General features: G+C 46.2%; 1 protein-coding gene across 1 annotated transcript in view; it reads right to left on the bottom strand.

Moving 5' to 3' along the window:
• ARID5B (AT-rich interaction domain 5B) overlaps positions 1–19,787 on the bottom strand; it is a 187,134-nt gene that overhangs the window by 122,201 nt on the left and 45,146 nt on the right. Inside the window, exon 4 of the mRNA XM_015822324.1 lies at positions 16,906–17,131. Coding sequence (XP_015677810.1) covers positions 16,906–17,131 — 226 coding nt within the window. The remainder of the gene's footprint in view (positions 1–16,905; positions 17,132–19,787) is intronic.

The raw sequence follows: 19,787 nt of genomic DNA, 5'->3' as shown, positions 1-19,787 counted from the left end.
CTTGGCCCTTTTATGACTGGTGGACTTCAACTCCCAGAATTCCTCAGTCGGCCATTTTGATGAAACTGCAGGCTTGGATCCAGACCAGGGGTCTTCAAACTTGGCCCTTTTATGACTGGTGGACTTCAACTCCCAGAATTCCTCAGTCGGCCATTTTGATGAAACTGCAGGCTTGGATCCAGACCAGGGGTCTTCAAGCTTGGCCCTTTTATGACTTGTGGACTTCAACTCCCAGAATTCCTCAGTCGGCCATTTTGATGAAACTGCAGGCTTGGATCCAGACCAGGGGTCTTCAAACTTGGCCCTTTTATGACAGGTGGACTTCAACTCCCAGAATTCCTCAGCCAGCGTGCCTCGCTGAGGAATTCTGGGAAATGAAGTCCACCAGTCATAAAAGGACCACGTTTGAAGACCCCTGCTTCAAACCTTCCTTTGGTTCTTGGCTTGACTCTACTTAAGCTTGAGATCTGCAGTTCGAAGAAGGCAGGATGCAGCCTGGAGTCTGTGACTGAAAGACAAGCTACTTTCGCTCCAGCTGTTTTCAGATTGGATTTGTGGAAAATTTCTGCCTCCTTTATATTGGAAAAGTATTGTTGAAGGAAAAGTCTTCAGCATGGTTCAATCCAAGCCGGGAATAAACCACCTGGCGACTGCTTTAAAAAAAAGGTTGCAGTTTATTGGAGAGGAGAGCCAAACAGAAAGATGGCTCTGGAAGAAAAGAGAATGAGCACATGTAGGGAATGGGTTTTTATACCCTCTGGAGCCTTTTGTTTGGAGTTGTTTCTGTGGCATGAACTTTGACCTGAGTTTGAGTGTGCCCCTTTGGCATCTATGGGTTAATCCTATTATGTCCTATCTTAGAGTTTGGGTGGGGTATGTAGGTGTCTTTGTCTTAAGCTTCTAGCTGGGGGCTTCCAACCTTCCTGGATGATTTACGTCTGCATTTCTACAGAGCTGGTTTCTGCTTGGGGGAGGGAGACTTGGGGCTATTAAGAAAAACTGAGCATGCTTTTCTGCCTCTTTAAGATCCTTTGAGGAAATATATTTTCTGCCCTTTTAATATTTCCTTCTCTGGGGGGGGGCTGACTTCCCACAGTATCCAAACACCTGCAGTGGCAGAAAGACTGGTATAGCAGTGGAGCATCCTGTCTATGGAAGTTGTAGCTCTGGGGGGATTTTAAGAAGAGGCAGGGCAACCCCACTCAAGGATGGCTTGATTGGTTTTAATGCAGAGAGGTGGACTAGATGGCCTCTTGTTCCTCCACTACTGCCCCTGAATAGGGAATGCTGCAATCATGAAATAACAAGGTTTGCCTCTCTTATTGAATGGCCTCCCTCCACCTGTTGAATGGTTGAGGCTGTCCCCTGTTTAATGTCGAAAGTCCTTACTGAACTCAACTAACAATGCAACTTATGAAAAATATCCCCGGAATGGGAAAACGATAATGTGAAGAAGGTCCTTCCTCTCTTTGGAAAATGTTTCCATTAAAAACCATTCATCTTTTATTAATTTAAATTGTTTAGACAAATTAAAACGGTAACATGTTGAAAGGGAAACTATTAGCTCAGCTGACAACACAAGATGAGGGTCAGGAAGCACAATCAGGAAAGAGACATCTCGAATCTAAATGTCTACAGAATTCCAGAGATAGACAGCAGGAGATGTAAAATAGAAAAAAAACAAAACTTGAGCGATGTTATGCCTGTATTTTTATTAATAATTGCAATTTACTACTCTACTATTTGGCCACGTTCCCAACTGGGCACATTTACTATATTTTAGCTTTGAATCTTTCCTACCATGTTTTATGGTAGGCCCATCATCGGCGAGGTCCTTGAGCTAATTCAGCTCTCTGTGCATTGCCCCTGGACCGCCTGTTTGTACAGACCCTTGGTCTTCAACCACAACTCCTTGCCCACCATCTGGGTAGGCCAGGGGTAGGCAGCCTTGGCTCTTTTATGACTCGTGGACTTCAACTCCCAGAATTCCTGAGCCAGCATGGCTCAGCTTGGAAACCTCTCCCTTTCCCCTCAGCATGGCTGGCTCAGGAATTCTGGGAGTTGAAGTCCACGAGTCACAAAAGAGCCAAGGTTGCCTACCCCTGATACTGGGGCCTCCTAGAGCAAGCATGTCAAACTGCCGGCCCGCGGGCTGGATGCCTCACGCCAAAACCACGCCTACCGCATTACCGGCAATGGGGGGAAAAGTCGCGATGCGTCGCGCGACGTCCCGTGACGTCGCGAGTTTGACATGCCTGTCCTAGAGTTGACGCTGTCAGCAAGCATCTTTTTTAGATCAAGGTCAATTCTGATTAAAATGTGATCGTCATTTAAAATTAAAATTTAAACCGTTCAGTTTAAAAAAAAAAATACCCTCAGAATTAAGTTAATGAGTGAACCGCTTAACTAAAAATTTCACAAAACAACTGAGTCTGTTAACATTCTGCAACACGGCATGCATCAGCACTGGATCACAGCTTCAAGGGGCTGATGGAAAGAGCTGATTCAGCTGGGAAAAGTCTTGATGTAGAGTTTCTAAACAGGCTGGGGATGCCAAAAACGTTACCTGAAAGCTATGAGTATTAAAAAAAGGTGCATTTAAAAAAGAAAAGAAAAGAAAGAGGTACTTTGTTTTTTGGGACGGAAACAACTAATCATTAGCCACGGCCCGTTTCTCCTGTTTATCCATTTACTGTATTATGTTAAGGCTTCCTTGATGCAGCCCTGCTGCGAGGTTGGACTAGATGACCTCCAAGGTCCCTTCCAACTTTATCATCATCATCATCATCATCATCATCATCATCATCATCATTATTATTATCATCATCTTCCTCCTCCTCCTCCTCTCCCCCCATTGGCCAAGCACTGGATGGTTTGCATTTCTGCTTTTTGTTTATTGCAAGAATTTCCTTCTTCCTCCCCTGAAACAAAGTGTTCAACTGCAATGAAATGCCTACCCTGAAAGTCATCAATGGAATAAATAAAAGGAAAGTTCAAAACATCCCTCTCAGCTTAACAAGTGTTTCTTTTTTTAAAAAAAAATTTAAAAAAAAAAACACCTCTGCCCTCCTTGCCACGTTCTGCATCGCCATTCTGGAGAAAGATCCAGTTTTTCTTCCTGCCTTGTTCTCCAAATATGTAAACAAGGTATATGGCTGCGGGGCAATGTTCTGCTCCGAAAGTATTTAAGCATTTGAGCGAAGCTATTTAAAGAATGGAGGATTCGGTTCCCTAGGCCAGATGCTGGTATAAATATGAAACTATGCTCACACTGCAGAATGAAGTATTTATAGTGGCCTGTGTTTAACAAACAAACGACTAGAGTCCTTCTAATAAAACCGGACAATTGAGGCTCTGCAGGGCACCAGACCAAGATTCGCCCCCCACTCTAAATCCCCCTTTTAAAAGCTGAATCAATTCTACACAAGGTATTTGGCAAATTGATGTTCCAGATTTAAGAGGCTCTTGGCACTTTTCCACACACGTGGTCCCCCACGATGTCCATCTGCCCTGGAGCTGCTGGTCTATCAGAAGGAATGGGACAAACCATCGCTTTAATGTGCCTTTAGTGCCAGGAATAATGCCATTTGAGATTCCCCAAGAGGTTGTCGGGAGTTTAAACAGCTACTCGGGCTCCTAGAGGTATTCGAACCAACGCATCCAACACAGGACAATGGAAATATGCTAGAGACACCGTGCAGGTCCTTCCACACAACCTTTATGCAAGTCTTAATGGGATGGAAAAAGCAGATAAGAATAGTAATAATAGTAATAGTAATAGTAATAGTAATAGTAATAGTAATAATAATAATAATAATAATAATAATAATAAGAAGAAGAAGAAGAAGAAGAAGAAGAAGAAGAAGAAGAAGAAGAAGAAGAAGAAGAAGAAGAAGAAGAAGAAGAAGAAGAAGAAGAAGAAGAAGAAGAAGAAGAAGAAGAAGAAGAAGAAGAAGAAGAAGAAGAAGAAGAAGAAGAAGAAGAAAGTTGGAAGGGACCTTGGAGGTCATCTAGACCAACCCCCTGCTCAGGCAGGAAACCCTACACCATTTCAGACAAATGGCTGTCCAGTCTCTTCTTAAAAACTTCCAGTGTTGGAGCATTCACCGCTTCTGGAGGCAGGTTGTTCCACTGGTTAATTGTTCTAACTGTCAGGAAGTTTCTCCTTAGTTCTAGGTTGCTTCTCTCCTTGATGTGTTTCCATCCTTTGCTTCTTTTCCTGCCTTCAGGCACTTTGGAGAATAGCTTGACTCCCTCTTCTTTGGGGCAGCCCCTAAAATACTGGAACACTGCTATCATGTCCCCCCTCGTCCTTCTCTTCATTAAACTAGACATACCCAATTCCAGCAACCGTTCCTTATATGTCTTAGCCTCCAAGTCCCCTGATCATCTTTGTCGCTCTTCTCTGTACTCTTTCTAGAGTCTCAGCATCTTTTTTACATCGTGGTGACCAAAACTGACGCAGTATTCCAAGTGTGGCCTTACCAAAGCCTTATAAAGTGGTATTAACACTTCACGTGATATGCCAATGATCTGCTGTGAAAAGGAAGGGGTTAAAATCAACAGCTTCCCCTAGCCAAGCACAAGTCCTTCGGTTAAGCCACAGCAGCTCTTTGGATGCCAGCAGAAAAGCACGCTCAGATAAGAAAGACCCAGAGGTCTCTAACACCATCTCACCAGCTGCAGTCCTCAATCCCCTGTAAGGTCCTTATCGAAGACGAGTCTGCAGTCTTGCACAGAAGAGGGGCTCCCCCCCCCCCAAGAAACCCATCTCTCCGCATTCCGTGTTTCTTCTGCTGCAGAGCCTGAATCTCACGGCCCAGGCAGATTAAGGTTACTGTAGAGATGCTGAGCGTCTTGGAACATGAGACATTGTTTTACGTCCGGTGCGCTTGCTTTGGGGAATTATCATTTCTGCTGTTCCACTCTGGAGCTTGACCACTTGAGGTGAGGCTCGGTCAACTTTATTTCCTATTCCAGTGGTGGCGAACCTATGGCACGCGTGCCAGAGGCGGCACTCAGAGCCCTCTCTGTGGGCACGCGCGCCGTCGCCCCGGAGATGGCCACCATCCTCTTCAACCAGCCGCCCGCTAACTTGCCGAGGTCCCACGTGGCCGGATGCATCCCAGCACCCATGCGCTTGCTGGCCTCTGTGTGTGCAGGGGCCGATGGTGCCAGGCAGCACCTGCCCCGGCCCCTGCCTCGCCCTGCGACAATGGCACCCCCGCCCTGCCTCGCCTTGCCTCGTCTCACCCCACAGGACCACCCTCCTGGCCACTGCCCCTCCCGCCAGAGACCCCCTGGATCTCCCCCAACCTTGCCCGGGCCCCCACAGGCATCCCTCCCCAGGAGCAACATCGAGCTGGCCACGCCCATCCATCTGCCATGACCACTGTAGCCACGCCCACCCGGCAGGCCATGCCCACCCGGCGGCCACGTCCACCCGGCACCCGGCGATACATAAGTGGGTTTTGGGTTGAAGTTTGGGCACTCGGTCTCTAAAAGGTTCGCCATCACTGTCCTATTCCCTTCGGCCTCCCGAGATCTTCCTTTTCCTGCGCACAACCGTGTTGATTTCATCCCTATCATGCACACCTCAAATCTTGCTCAAGACTCCAGTAGATCACTAACCCCTCTTCTCCTATGCGCTTCGACCTGTTCTTGACAAAAAGAGTTCTACAAAAAAACAACAACAACCCTAGTAGTTGAAAAAAGCCTACTGCTTTTCTATAAATGCACGCTTCTGGTGAAATGAGCTGTCATTCACGNTAATAATAATAATAATAATAATAATAAGAAGAAGAAGAAGAAGAAGAAGAAGAAGAAGAAGAAGAAGAAGAAGAAGAAGAAGAAGAAGAAGAAGAAGAAGAAGAAGAAGAAGAAGAAGAAGAAGAAGAAGAAGAAGAAGAAGAAGAAGAAGAAGAAGAAGAAGAAGAAGAAGAAAGTTGGAAGGGACCTTGGAGGTCATCTAGACCCTATACCATTTCGGACCAATGGCTGTCCAGTCTCTTCTTAAAAACTTCCAGTGTTGGTGCATTCACCGCTTCTGGAGGCAGGTTGTTCCACTGGTTAATTGTTCTAACTGTCAGGAAGTTTCTCCTTAGTTCTAGGTTGCTTCTCTCCTTGATGTGTTTCCATCCGTTGCTTCTTTTCCTGCCTTCAGGCACTTTGGAGAATAGTTTGACTCCCTCTTCTTTGGGGCAGCCCCTAAAATACTGGAACACTGCTATCATGTCCCCCCTCGTCCTTCTCTTCATTAAACTAGACATACCCAATTCCAGCAACCGTTCCTTATATGTCTTAGCCTCCAAGTCCCCTGATCATCTTTGTTGCTCTTCTCTGTACTCTTTCTAGAGTCTCAGCATCTTTTTTACATCGTAGTGACCAAAACTGGATGCAGTATTCCAAGTGTGGCCTTACCAAAGCCTTGTAAAGTGGTATTAACACTTCACGTGATATGCCAATGATCTGCTGTGAAAAGGAAGGGGTTAAAATCAACAGCTTCCCCTAGCCAAGCACAAGTCCTTCGGTTAAGCCACAGCAGCTCTTTGGATGCCAGCAGAAAAGCGCGCTCAGATAAGAAAGACCCAGAGGTCTCTAACACCATCTCACCAGCTGCAGTCCTCAGTCCCCTGTAAGGTCCTTATCGAAGACGAGTCTGCAGTCTTGCACAGAAGAGGGGCTCCCCCCCCCAAGAAACCCATCTCTCCGCATTCCGTGTTTCTTCTGCTGCAGAGCCTGAATCTCACGGCCCAGGCAGACTGAGGTTACTGCGGAGATGCTGAGCGTCTTGGAACATGAGGCATTATTTTACATCTGGTGCACTTGCTTTGGGGAATGATCATTTCTGCTGTTCCACTCTGGAGCTTGACCACTTGAGGTGAGGCTCGGTCAACTTTATTTCCTATTCCAGTGGTGGCGAACCTATGGCACGCGTGCCAGAGGCAACACTCAGAGCCCTCTCTGTGGGCACGCGCGCCGTCGCCCCGGAGATGGCCACCACCCTCTTCAACCAGCCGCCCGCTAACTCGCCGAGGTCCCACGTGGCTGGATGCATCCCAGCACCCATGCGCTTGCTGGCCTCTGTGTGTGCAGGGGCCGATGGTGTCAGGCAGCACCTGCCCCGGCCCCTGCCTCGCCCTGCGACAATGGCACCCCTGCCTTGCCTCGTCTCACCCCACAGGACCACCCTCCTGGCCACCGCCCCTCCCGCCAGAGACCCCCTGGATCTCCCCCAACCCTGCCCAAGCCCCCACAGGCATCCCTCCCCAGGAGCAACATCGAGCTGGCCACGCCCACCTGCCTGCCATGACCACTGTAGCCACGCCCACCCAGCAGGCCATGCCCACCCGGCGGCCACGCCCACCCGGCACCCGGCGATACATAAGTGGGTTTTGGGTTGAAGTTTGGCCACTCAGTCTCTAAAAGGTTCGCCATCACTGTCCTATTCCCTTCGGCCTCCCAAGATCTTCCTTTTCCTGCGCACAACTGGGTTGATTTCATCCCTATCATGCACACCTCAAATCTTGCTCAAGACTCCAGTAGATCACTAACCCCTCTTCTCCTATGCGCTTCGACCTGTTCTTGACAAAAAGAGTTCTACAAAAAAACAACAACAACCCTAGTAGTTGAAAAAAGCCTACTGCTTTTCTATAAATGCACGCTTCTGGTGAAATGAGCTGTCATTCACGNTTTTCTCTCCTCTTTTTCAGTAATAGTAATAGCAATGGCACTTAGACTTGTATACCACTTCACGGTGCTTTACTGCCCTCTCTAGCATATTGTCTCCCAACAATCTGGGTCCTTAGAAGGATGGAAGGCTGAGTCAACGTTGAGTCGGTGAGGATCGAACTGCCGGCAGCCGGCAATCAGCAGAAGTAGCCTGCAGTACTGCATTCTAACCACTGCGCCACCACAGCGAATAGTGTGAAAAGATTAAATTAAATGCTGAAGGAAATCAAACAATGCACAGTCCAGGCCGCTCTTCTGTTGCTTTTTTCACCAGCTACATTCGAAGGAGGAAATCAGGAGGACACATGGAAAACGACACTCCGTCCTCTTGCTGATCATTTGGATGGTTTTCTAGTATTGGCATTGCTAGACCCTCCTGGGAACGCTCACTGCCTTTCCAGTTAAGTAACCTTAAGGAGATGTCAAAAATTATCTCGAGGCCCCAAAGACTTGGCTTCCTCCTGGCACTTGTGGGCCCTGACGGTGTGGGTGAGGCCGTTTCTAGTTTAACGAAGAGAAGGATGAGGGGGGACATGATAGCAGGGTTCCAGTATCTCAGGGGCTGCCACAAAGAAGAGGGAGTCAAGCTATTCCCCAAAGCGCCTGAAGGCAGGACGAGAAGCAACGGATGGAAACTAATCAAGGAGAGAAGCAACCTAGAACTAAGGAGAAACTTCCTGACAGTTAGAACAATTAACCAGTGGAACAACCTGCCTCCAGAAGCGGTGAATGCTCCAACACTGGAAGTTTTTAAGAAGAGACTGGACAGCCATTTGTCTGAAATGGCATAGAGTTCCTGCCTGAGCAAGGGGTTGGACTCGATGACTTCCAAGGTTCCTTCCAACTTTATTATTATTATTATTATTATTATTATTATTATTATTATTATTATTATTATTATTATTATTATTATTATTAATCTGCTTTTTCCATCCCATTAAGACTTGCATAAAGGTTGTGTGGAAGGACCCGCACGGTGTCCCTAGCACATTTCCATTATCAAATTTGCAAATGATACTAAGCTGGCAGGAATAGCCAACAACCTAGATGATAGGCTGAAGATACGGATGGATCTTGACAGACATGAACACTGGGCCCTATCTAACAAAGTGAAATTCAATGTGGAGAAAAGTATACACTTAGACAAGAAAAACTAAAAGTACACATATAGTACACATATAGTGCAGTAACCGTGACAGGGATCTTGGAGTCTTAGTGGACAATCAATTAAATATGAGCCAACAGTGTGTGGTGGCAGCCAAAAAAGCCAATGTAATCCTAAGTTGCATTAACAGAGGGATTCAATCAAGATCACGTGAGGTACTGATACCACTCTATAAAGCCTTAGTAAGACCACACCTAGAATATTGCAACCAATTTTGGTCTCCACACTATAAAAAAGATGTTGAGATGCTAGGAAAAAGTGCAGAGAAGAGCAACAAAGATGATTAGGGGACTGGATACAAAAAAACATATGAAGAACGGTTACAGGAACTGGGCATGGCTAGTCTAGTGAAGAGAAGCACCAGGGGACACATGATAGCAGCGTTCCAATATTTGAGGGGCTGTCACAGAAAGGAGGGGGGGTCAACCTATTTTCCAAAGGACCTGAAGACCAGACAAGGAATAATGGATGGAAATTGATCAAGAAGAGATTCAGTGGTGGGATTCAGCCGGTTCGCACCACTTCGGCATAACCGGTAGCTAATTTTTTGTGGCCCAGGCCCAGAATGGACTTCCGGAAGTGGCATCCACACATAGAACCGGTTGTTCACATATTTGAATCCCACCACTGTAGAGATTCAACCTAGAAATAAGGAGAAATTTTCTAACAGTGAGAACAATCAACCAATGGAACAGTTTGCCTTCAGATGTTGTGGGAGCTTCATCACTGGAAGCTTTCAAGAAGAGACTGGACTGCCATCTGTCAGAAATGATGTAGGGTCTCCTGCTTGGGCGGGGGGGGGTTGGACTAGATGACCGAAAGGGTCCCTTCCAACTCTGTTATTCTGATGCTGATGCTTTCCTCTGCTGTACAGTTGTGTGGAATGACCCATCTACTCCTGAATGGGCTTGCAGCTCTCAGCTCTTTAGCACCAGAATGAGACAAAAAGAAATACACTGGGTAAAGAGGAAAAAGTTTAAACTGGAACTCCAAAAACCTAGATAAGATTCCATGCACAACAGAAACACGCATTCATTTATTTTATTACCAATAGTTTTATGCCACTTCAGCCAAAAACAATGAATGTACGCAGCTTACAAATGAAAGCAATAATTATTATTACTCCTATAATTAGTCCTCTCTTTTACTTGGCACTTTCCCAAACAGCAGATGAAAAGACTCCCCAAGACCTAGGTGGACTTTAATAAGAATAACAACAAAAAAGGCTTGGGGGGGGGGGGTTGGTGTTAAATGGGAGGAGGAGAAAAAGTGATTTTAAAATGGATGAGTTGCCCGTGACTCATTCTGAGAAATTGCTGGGCTCCATGGGAGACATTCAGCTGAGCAGAAAATCAGTGTATTGAATTAAACCACAACATTTAGGCTGACAAAAGGAATGTGATAAAGTAGAAGTGAAATAATCAGTGATAAGTCCTAGAGACAACAGGAGAAAAAATAAATGTCAGTATTTCCGGCTCCAAATATGCTCGCGGACCTGTTGGGAAAGGGAAACGCTGAGAGTTGGGCTGGATGGAGTCCCTGAGCCAACAGGATGATTTTACAAGTCCACAATTTTTAAGATTTGAAGGGAAACCTGACCTGCATTTTCTTGAATATGAGTACAGCTCTTCACACAATCCAGGACTTTGCTAGAGTCTCAGATTGTAGTAAACCTACACTCAGACTCAAATGGAGGTGAATCAATTGGCTCTTGGCTGAAGAAACAGCATCCAGAAGAAAGTGTCAATCTGGACATCTTTATCGGAGACCCTTCATGGCCATATATAGGTCGCCTCCACCCACAACAATACCTGCACATACATTCTTGGCTAAAAATAATGACTGGATTAATGCAGATCCACGCCATGGCCGCCAAAATGTGACAAATAAAACAAACATGTACAAGCATCATTTACCTGGAATGTTAAAAATGCAATTAAAGAAGTGCTCTCTGATTTACCAAAGAAAGGGCAGTCGGCTTGTTAAACTATTAGATCAATTTAGCAGCTCTGCTTCTAACCAATTAAGCAATTAAACAAGTGCAACATCTCCGTGTACACATTAAAAAAAAAGTTAAAACTAACAAAACGACTAGCTTGAGATTTTTACCCTGGCTATGGAAGACCAACACACAACAGATTGGTTAGACCAGTGGTTCTCAACCTTTTTAATGCCGCGACCCCAACCGGTCGTAAGTCGAGGACTAAACCGGTCGTAAGTCGAGGACTAAACCGGTTGTAAGTCGAGGACTAAACCGGTCGTAAGTCGAGGACTACCCAACCGGTCGTAAGTCGAGGACTTTCCCTGCCCGGGAGCGCCGCGCATGCATGGTTCCGCCCCCTGCGCCGGCCGAGGCGTAGCTGGCAAGCGGCAGAGACGGAGCAGGCCGACCACCAGCTGGCCCAGCCCAAGGGAGGTAAGGCACCCGCCGGAAAAGGGGGAAAATGGCGGACAAAAAAAATGGACAAAAAAAATGGCGGACAGCCTTGCTTGGCGACCCCCGTGAAATGGTCGATCGATCCCAAATGGGGTCCCGACCCACAGGTTGAGAACCACTGGGTTAGACTCTCAGCAACATGTTCTTGGCTAGGTTCCTTTCGTCTCTGTTGAGTTTAGATTGCTTAGGACAGTGATGGCGAACCTTTTAGAGACCGAGTGCCCAAACTGCAACCCAAAACCCACTTATGCATCGTCGAGTGCCAGGTGGGTGTGGCCCATTGGGTGGGTGTGGCCCATTGGGTGGGCGTGGCCGCGGTAGTAACGGCAGACTGGGTGGGACTAAAAAGTTCAATCAATCAATTCCAACTTTGCAAGATCTCTTTTTTTTCCTGCGAGAAGTTGAAATTGACTGATTGAACCTTTTTTTTTTTGCACACGGCGGTGGAGGTCTAAAGTGAAAAGGTTTTATAAAACCCAGCTGAAGGCCTAGGACTGGGGCGACGGCACATGTGCCCACAGAGAGGGCTCTGAGTGCCGCCTCTGGCACCCGTGCCATAGGTTCACCACCACTGGTATATGAATTAAGAATTCCTAGGGCCTAGGAATTCTTAATTCATATACAGTATAAAATGTCTGTGGAGATTCTCAGTCATCCAGGTCATAGTTATCCCAAAGGTGCTATGTTCACGAGGCAAGTAGACTTCCTTGTATTTCTTTGAAGACGTTTCACTTCTCATCCAAGAAGTGGACTTCAACTCTCAGAATTCCTGAGCCAGCCACGCTGAGGGGAAAGGGAGAGGTTTCCAAGCTGAGCCATGCTGGCTCAGGAATTCTGGGAGTTGAAGTCCACGAGTCATAAAGCTGCCTAGACCTAGGCCAGAGGTAGGCCACCTTGGCTCTTTTAGGACTCGTGGACTTCAACTCCCAGAATTCCTGAGCCAGCCATGCTGAGGGGAAAGGGAGAGGTTTCCAAGCTGAGCCATGCTGGCTCAGGAATTCTGGGAGTTGAAGTCCACCAGTCATAAAAGAGCCAAGGTGGCCTACCCCTGGTTTAGCCACTGGCCTGGCCTAAATCTGAGCCCAAAGATGGCAGTGTTGCTAGATTCATGCAACATTATAACCCAGGGGAAACAAGCAAGGTTTGGAATCGTGGGTAGTTTATAAAGAACTGTTTATGTCTTGCACGCTGCATAAACTCATTCTGTTTTTATGCAAGGCTGAGTGTGATGTGTAAAGTCAGCCACAATTTCCAGATGATTCATGCAATAAAGCCAGGGCACCCCAATAAGAAACAAAGAGGGGCAGCAATCCCAATAAATGGAGTCCCCTCTACTAAATGTAAATCCTTCCTTCTGCTCATTTCCATGCAAGCCCAGCTCTGATTGTCCAGTCTTTTTTATCTTTTTCCAATGGCACATTTGGAGATGAAGCCATTTATAACTGCCTGTCCTCAAGAGAGTTTGTGGCTGTGTAATTGACAATAAACTCACTGCAAACCTGAGAATGCTGTTTTAATAACCTTATCCTAAGACACTTTCTACTGTATGCCTCAAAGGGTTTCAATAAAAAAAAATATCAACCCGTAGAGACATATTTTCTTGCTTAAACACCAACTCAATGCATATAACCAGAGTGCCAGTATAATGACATCTTTATGGGGCAATAAAACCTAAAAACAGCTTTCATCCTTCATTTAAAGGAACTCCGTAAGAAGCAGCGTTATATAAAATAATTTGATTTCTTTTCTTGAAGAAATAGGTAGACCACTGAATGAACACATGAATGAAGATATGCATTTCTCCCACGTTCAACGGGCTGGCTTATATCGCATAGCTGCTCAAAGTCTGTAAAATAAACAAACCCTCATTCAGCTATTCTGATTCATCAGATGTGGCTACGCAAGTCAACGTACGCTAAAAATATCATAATTCTGAAGGAGGGGGAAGAGGCGGTAGAGGAGGATCAAGGAATATAAAACGACCAGAGGCCCTGCAAATAAACGATTTAATCACATGAATTTGTCTTGAAAAACAGGTTTACATGCTTAATGTGAATAACACATTCCACAACCAGTTCTATTATTACCTAAACAGTAAGGCTGAACGTCTGTTATTTTGACAAATATCTAAAAGAAACAGTATTCCTGATATAAATCAAGTGATGGATGCAACTTGGACTTGGGACTAGGAGCACCTTGGAGTTGGGACTTTCCTCCTGGAGAGGAACGGAGACTCATGGCCCTCAACCGTTCTGGGCTCTTCTTCTTCTGAGCTCCTCTGAGGACCTGCTCCTCAGTGGCCCATCAGTTTTAACCAGTGGGCAGATCCTCAAGAATAACATTAGGATTCCCAAGGACTTGACTGATTTTATCACATCATTTGCGTCATTTGTCCTTCGCACCCAACCATCTCAATAGAGCAGTCACCTTCAGCTGCCTTTGGAGCGTTGGGGTTGACTTCTGTAATGTTACTTCTGTAAAATCTTTCTCAGCTGAACTGAACCTGGTAGAACCAGATCGAGGTCCATTCCCTGGAACCGAACCAGAAGTCGACCCATCCAGTTCCTATCTCTTTCCAGGGCCAGCTCAATTTCCTGATCCCAGCATCCTTCAAAAGACACTGTTTTCCTTGGCCAGGATGAGTCCCGCACGAGTTGCACAGCCAGACCAGCAACAGAGGGAGATGTGAAGGACTTCATTGTTTTCTCTAGTGGTTTGTTACAAGGAGCATTTTTATAGCCCGGCCTCCAGCAGAGCTGATCTATTTAGTCGGCTTCATGTTGTCAAATATTCTGGAAAGGATAGTTTTATTATGGGGATTCTGGAGAAAGCTTTTATCCCTGTCATTTTGGCCTCAGACACTATTGCTGGCTCGCACACTACATTATACCCTAATCCTGGGATAACAAAACAAAGTTGTTTCCTAGGCCAACGCACAAAATTGACACGCTGACCCACAAACTTCCCAATCCCAAACAAGCAAGAGTTACACTCGCATCACGTGACACAACGAGATGTGTACCGAATCATTCACAGTCATCCTGGGCTTAGCAACAACTACAAGCTACACATCTGGCCCGCTGACCCGCCTGCACAAGGCGAGCCAAGTTGGACTCTGCTTTTGCATGCTGGCATTGTGTCAACTTGGATTCCTCCTCAAAGACTACTGGTCTGTTTTACCAAGGAAAAAATGAGGATTACATGAGTCTCTGACAAATAATGGTTGTGAAAAAAATCCGAATAAACCATCTCTGCTAATGTAGTCTAACATTTTATCCGCAATCAGGTCAGAAACTTTTTAAATGCTCTAGTGTTACTAGTTACCAAACTATCATCAGGACCTTTTAAAAAGATAATATCCAAACCATACTTGTAAATCAAAGAAAATGGTTTGTTTGTTTGTTTGTTTGTTTGTTTTAAAAAAAAGATAAATGGGATAAAAAAGTTAAAATGTCTGCCCTGCCACACATCAGAAATCTTCCCCAATCTTCCACCAACTTCGGAACCCCATCTTCTGATTGAAATAAAAACCCAACTTTGCCAGGCAGAGGGGCTTTCCCAGAAGGAAAAAGTCTACTTCTGTTGACTTAAGGGACATAATATACTTCCAGAAAGTAAGGAGGTAATAGTAATAATAATAATAAAGTTGGAAGGGACCTTGGAGGTCATCTAGTCCAACCCCCTGCTCAGGCAGGAAACCCTATACCATTTCGAACAAATGGCTGTCCAGTCTCTTCTTAAAAACTTCCAGTGTTGGAGCATTCACCGCTTCTGGAGGCAGGTTGTTCCACTGGTTAATTGTTCTAACTGTCAAGAAGTTTCTCCTTAGTTCTAAGTTGCTTCTTTCCTTGATGAGTTTCCATCCGTTGCTTCTCGTCCTGCCTTCAGGCGCCTTGGAGAATAGCTTGACTCCCTCTTCTTTGTGGCAGCCCCTGAGATATTGGAACACTGCTATCATGTTCCCCCTCGTCCTTCTCTTTGTTAAACTAGACATACCCAATTCCAGCAACCGTTCCTCATATGTTTTAGCCTCCAGACCTCTAATCATCTTTGTTGCTCTTCTCTGTACTCTTTCTAGAGTCTCAAAATCTTTTTTACATCATGGTGACCACAACTGGATGCAGTTTTCCAAGGTCAACTTTTCCCCCCTGAAGCTTTGAATGAAGAAACCATGATAAGCCAAGGCCACCAGCCCTGGGTCAGAACTTTCATAGAGCTTCTCCATGGAGCTTGGAAACTTGCAGAGTTCCCGTCATTTTGGGGTTTCGCATCCCAGAACAGAGCATAAAATTACATTTCCTGAAAGGAAGACATGTCTGTGGCTCTATTGGAAAAACTTCAACTTATACAATCTGGCAGGATACAGGATTTTTTTTTTTCTTACGTGGCCCTGCCAGACAACATGATTTCCTTAATGATTGAATCAAAACCCTTTGGATTATGTATTGATTGTGTCACTTGAATTCTTGGGCAAAATATACGAAGAGGAGATTTCTGTAAAGAAGTCTCTGAAGATTTGTTTTAATTATTTTGATTTCTGGGTATAAACTTGCTAGTTTCTGTTTAGGCACATGCTACCGGAGGATTACAAAACAGAAGGCTATCTTTAAAAAGGCTTCTGAGAAGCCCAACAGCTAGAAAAATACTGTAACTAAAACATGGAAAGCATTAACAGGACAGCTGGGGATGTGATCGCTGTAACCTTCTAATGAACACGAAGGTGGACAATGTTTAACATCCAGGCCTCTAAGAGTGTTTTGATCGGAGTGAGACTCGCCAGCTTAGATGGTGGCAGGATTGGTGCAGATGCCAAAGAGGGAGAGAGGCTGAGCCAGCCTCATGTCTTCCAAATCCAGAAAGGGAATCTTTCATGGGTTCAGCCAATGGGAAATAAAATGACCAAAAAGCAAGCAACCATATTAAGCTTCAGATTTTACAAAGACAGAAGCAAAACGCTTAGTCCATCGGAAAGCTCCACTGAAATGTGTAAGAGGGCCCAATGAAAGACACCACACAAGAAAAAAAAACCCTCTCTTGACCGCCTTACACAAGACCTATAGGGAGGGCAGCAGAGATCCCTACAATGACCTAGGTCAGGGGTAGGCAACCTTGGCTCTTTTATGTGTCGTGGACTTCAACTCCCAGAATTCCTGAGCCAGCATGGCTCAGCTTGGGAAACACTCCCTTTCCCCTCAGCATGGCTGGCTCAGGAATTCTGGGAGTTGAAGTCCACGAGTCATAAAAGAGCCAAGGTTGCCTATTCCTGGCCTAGGCAGTGGCCCTCCTTCTAAATTCTGGCAGTTCGCATTGACTCTTATGCATTTATTCTACTCAAACATCATTCACACATTATCCTTGCCCTCCGGAGAACTTTCAATATGCTTCATCTACTGTAAGCCCAACAGACACTTGAATGTTCCTTCATTTTACAATCACCTTAGAAATCCTTACCAGATTCCCTGAGTCTCTGCCACCACATCCGTTCTCCCTTCAGTCAAGGAAAGCCCAAGAAAATGGATTCCCCTCGGTAATCACAGAAGCCATCTTACACAAGAACCAAAGGAGCACTCACCCAAGTCGGCTTTTTCCTTCAAAATATCCTTGAAATTGAGGCCACTGTTGTGTGTGGATTGCCGGAACCTGCTTAGGGCTTCCCTCTGGCCATCTTTGCTCAGTTCTGGAGGTGTGAAGGCTTCATCCCGGACGCCCCGTTTCCACTTGGAGATATCTGTCCGGGCCCATTGGGCCAAGTCCTCGAGCTTCACGGTTACTTTTTCTGAAGCAGCAATGACTTCATCCTGGAAGAACCAAAGGGGAAAAGGTCATGTTGGCTCCTGACTTGTATCTGTCACCAAATTACAACAGGCTTTTCTCGCCAAAGGATGCGGAGAAGATCTTCTCCCAGACCAGCACCGCCTTAAAAGCAGCCTGAGGGTTCTGGGCCAGCCTGGAAGACAGATGCCCCTCTTTATAGAGCAGACATGTCAAACACAAGGCCCGGGGGCCGGATGCGGCCCGCGAAGTGGTTTCATGTGGCCCGTGAAGCCATCCTGGAAACAGTGAGGGAACGGCCCCCCGCTGCCTTGGCCCAGGCCAGCCAGGAGCCAATGTACAATTTTGTGGTGGCCATCTTGGCACTTGCCCCAGTGGACCATGCCTTGGCACTTGCCCCAGTCCCACCCCCTTCTGCCAGAGACCCTCAGATCTGTCCCACTCCTGCCCAGACCCCCACAGGCACCCTTGACGCGAACGATGTAGAGTTGGCCATGCCCACCCAGTAGGCCACACCCACTCCATCCACGCCCACCCAGTAGGCTGCACCCACCCGGCCCCCCGAGGGCAACCGCAATGCTGATGCAGCCCTCAGTGAAATTGAGTTTGACACCCCTGTTATAGAGGCTCCACAGCCTTTGAGGAGGGGCTTCTTTCCTTTCAGTTGCTAAAAGGAGGAGCAGCAGGGACATGGGTTGAGGTGGCTCCCTTTTTGTGACTCTCCTCTGGCGGTTCTCCCCCCATGCAGCCATCCCAGGTGGCAGGCAGCACGACTCTGTCTCCCGTAATTTCCATCCACCCAAAGTCAAGGTCTTCTCCAAGGCGCCTGAAGGCAGGACAAGAAGCAACGGATGGAAACTAACCAAGGAGAGAAGCAACCTAGAACTAAGGAGAAACTTTCTGACAGTGAGAACAATTAACCAGTGGAACAACCTGCCTCCAGAAGCGGTGAATGCTCCAACACTGGGAAGTTTTTAAGAAGAAACTGGACAGCCATTTTTCCGAAATGGTATAGGGCTTCCTGCCGGAGCAGGGGGTTGGACTCGATGACCTCCAAGGTCCCTTCCATCATCATCATCATCATCATCATCATCATCATCATCATCATCATCATCATCATCATCATCATCATCACTATTACTATTACTATTATTATATTAAAACATTGCGTCCTCCCACTCTTTTCCCTTTTCCCTAACCCTTCCCATTTTTAAAAAATCCTACTTTCATTAAAAGCAATTCCAAAGCAGGGCAATATTGGCTGTTCAAATGTTGGAATGTTGGTTCTGAAATTTTAAGAAGGAGCCTTGTGGCAGCAGATCCAAACGCGTCGATCTTTTGCTCTCCTCCGCCAATACCCATGGAACTCACTTCCCGGAGAACAAATCAGGACATCTTTTGAGTTTTGAGCAGGAGCCGTTTCTGGGTCTCCAGCCAGGACTCAGGGCAGGCTGCTCTTGTTTTTGGGAGGCTACTCTCCCTCCCCCCAGGGCATCAGCACAAGAGGGAGCCAAAACCCTATGGAAAGAAAGCCTATGGCTGCAGCACTTCCCAATTAAACCATTGCAGTAGAAGTTAAAATACACTAAGCAGGCTGCAAGGCGATCAAACCGGTCAGTCCTAGAGGAGGTCAACCCTGACTGCTCTTTAGAAGGCCAGATCCTGAAGTTGAAACTCAAGTACTTTGGCCGCCTAATGAGAAGGAAGGACTCACTGGAGAAGAAGAGCCTGATGCCGGGAAAGATTGAGGGCAAGAGAAGAAGGGGACGACAGAGAATGAGGTGGCTGGATGGAGCCACTGAAGCAGGAGGCGTGAGCTTAAATGGACTCCAGAAGATGGTAGAGGACAGGAAGGCCTGGAGGAACGTTGTCCATGGGGTTGCGATGGGTGGGACACGACTTCGCAACTAACAACAAAGAAATAAACAGTCTCTCAGATTGATAGCTGGCTTGCGGATCTACAGGCACAAGTTCTCGTTATTTGTGCTTGGATAAGGAAGAATACTTGAAACTCAAGTACTTTAGTCACCTAATGAGAAGGAAGGACTTCCTGGAGAAGAGCCTAATGCTGGGAAAGATGGAGGGCAAGAGAAGAAGGGGACGACAGAGAATGAGGGGGCTGGATGGAGTCACTGAAGCAGGAGGCGTGAGCTTAAAGGGACTCCAGAAGATGGCAGAGGACAGGAAGGCCTGGAGGAACGTTGTCCATGGGGTCGCGATGGGTCGGACACGACTTCGCAACTAACAACAACAAAGCAGGCTCAGACCTGGTTAGGTTTTTGAGTGGGAGATCAACAGAAAAGGCCAGGATTTTCAGTAGGTTACACTGAGAAGTCTATATCTCATCCCCAAAGAAGGCAACCCCACAAGTCTCCAGGAATTGAGCTTGACTTGAAGGAATCTTTGCCTTTATAGCCTTCACAGAAATAAATAACCCATGGAGATTTCACGTGAGCAGATGCCCTTTGGGGGCAGCGTAAAGGGACTTCCTTGATTAGGCTAGTCTTTCTTATTCACATCATATTGCACACGCTATGATTGTTAATGTCATTTCAATCGACTTTTTATACGCATTTCAAGAATACCAGCTGAAAAAGAATTTTACTTCTAAATAATTAGAAACCAGAGATGTGTGTGTATGTGTTCCATCCTCCGTATTGCCAGAGATTAAGCAAGGGCCCC

Source organism: Protobothrops mucrosquamatus, unplaced genomic scaffold (assembly GCF_001527695.2).
Source record: "Protobothrops mucrosquamatus isolate PMUCROS unplaced genomic scaffold, P.Mucros_1.0 scaffold1524, whole genome shotgun sequence".
NCBI lineage: Eukaryota > Metazoa > Chordata > Lepidosauria > Squamata > Viperidae > Protobothrops > Protobothrops mucrosquamatus.
Note: the sequence above shows the minus strand (reverse complement) of the source record. Positions and strands in the feature narration are given on the sequence as shown.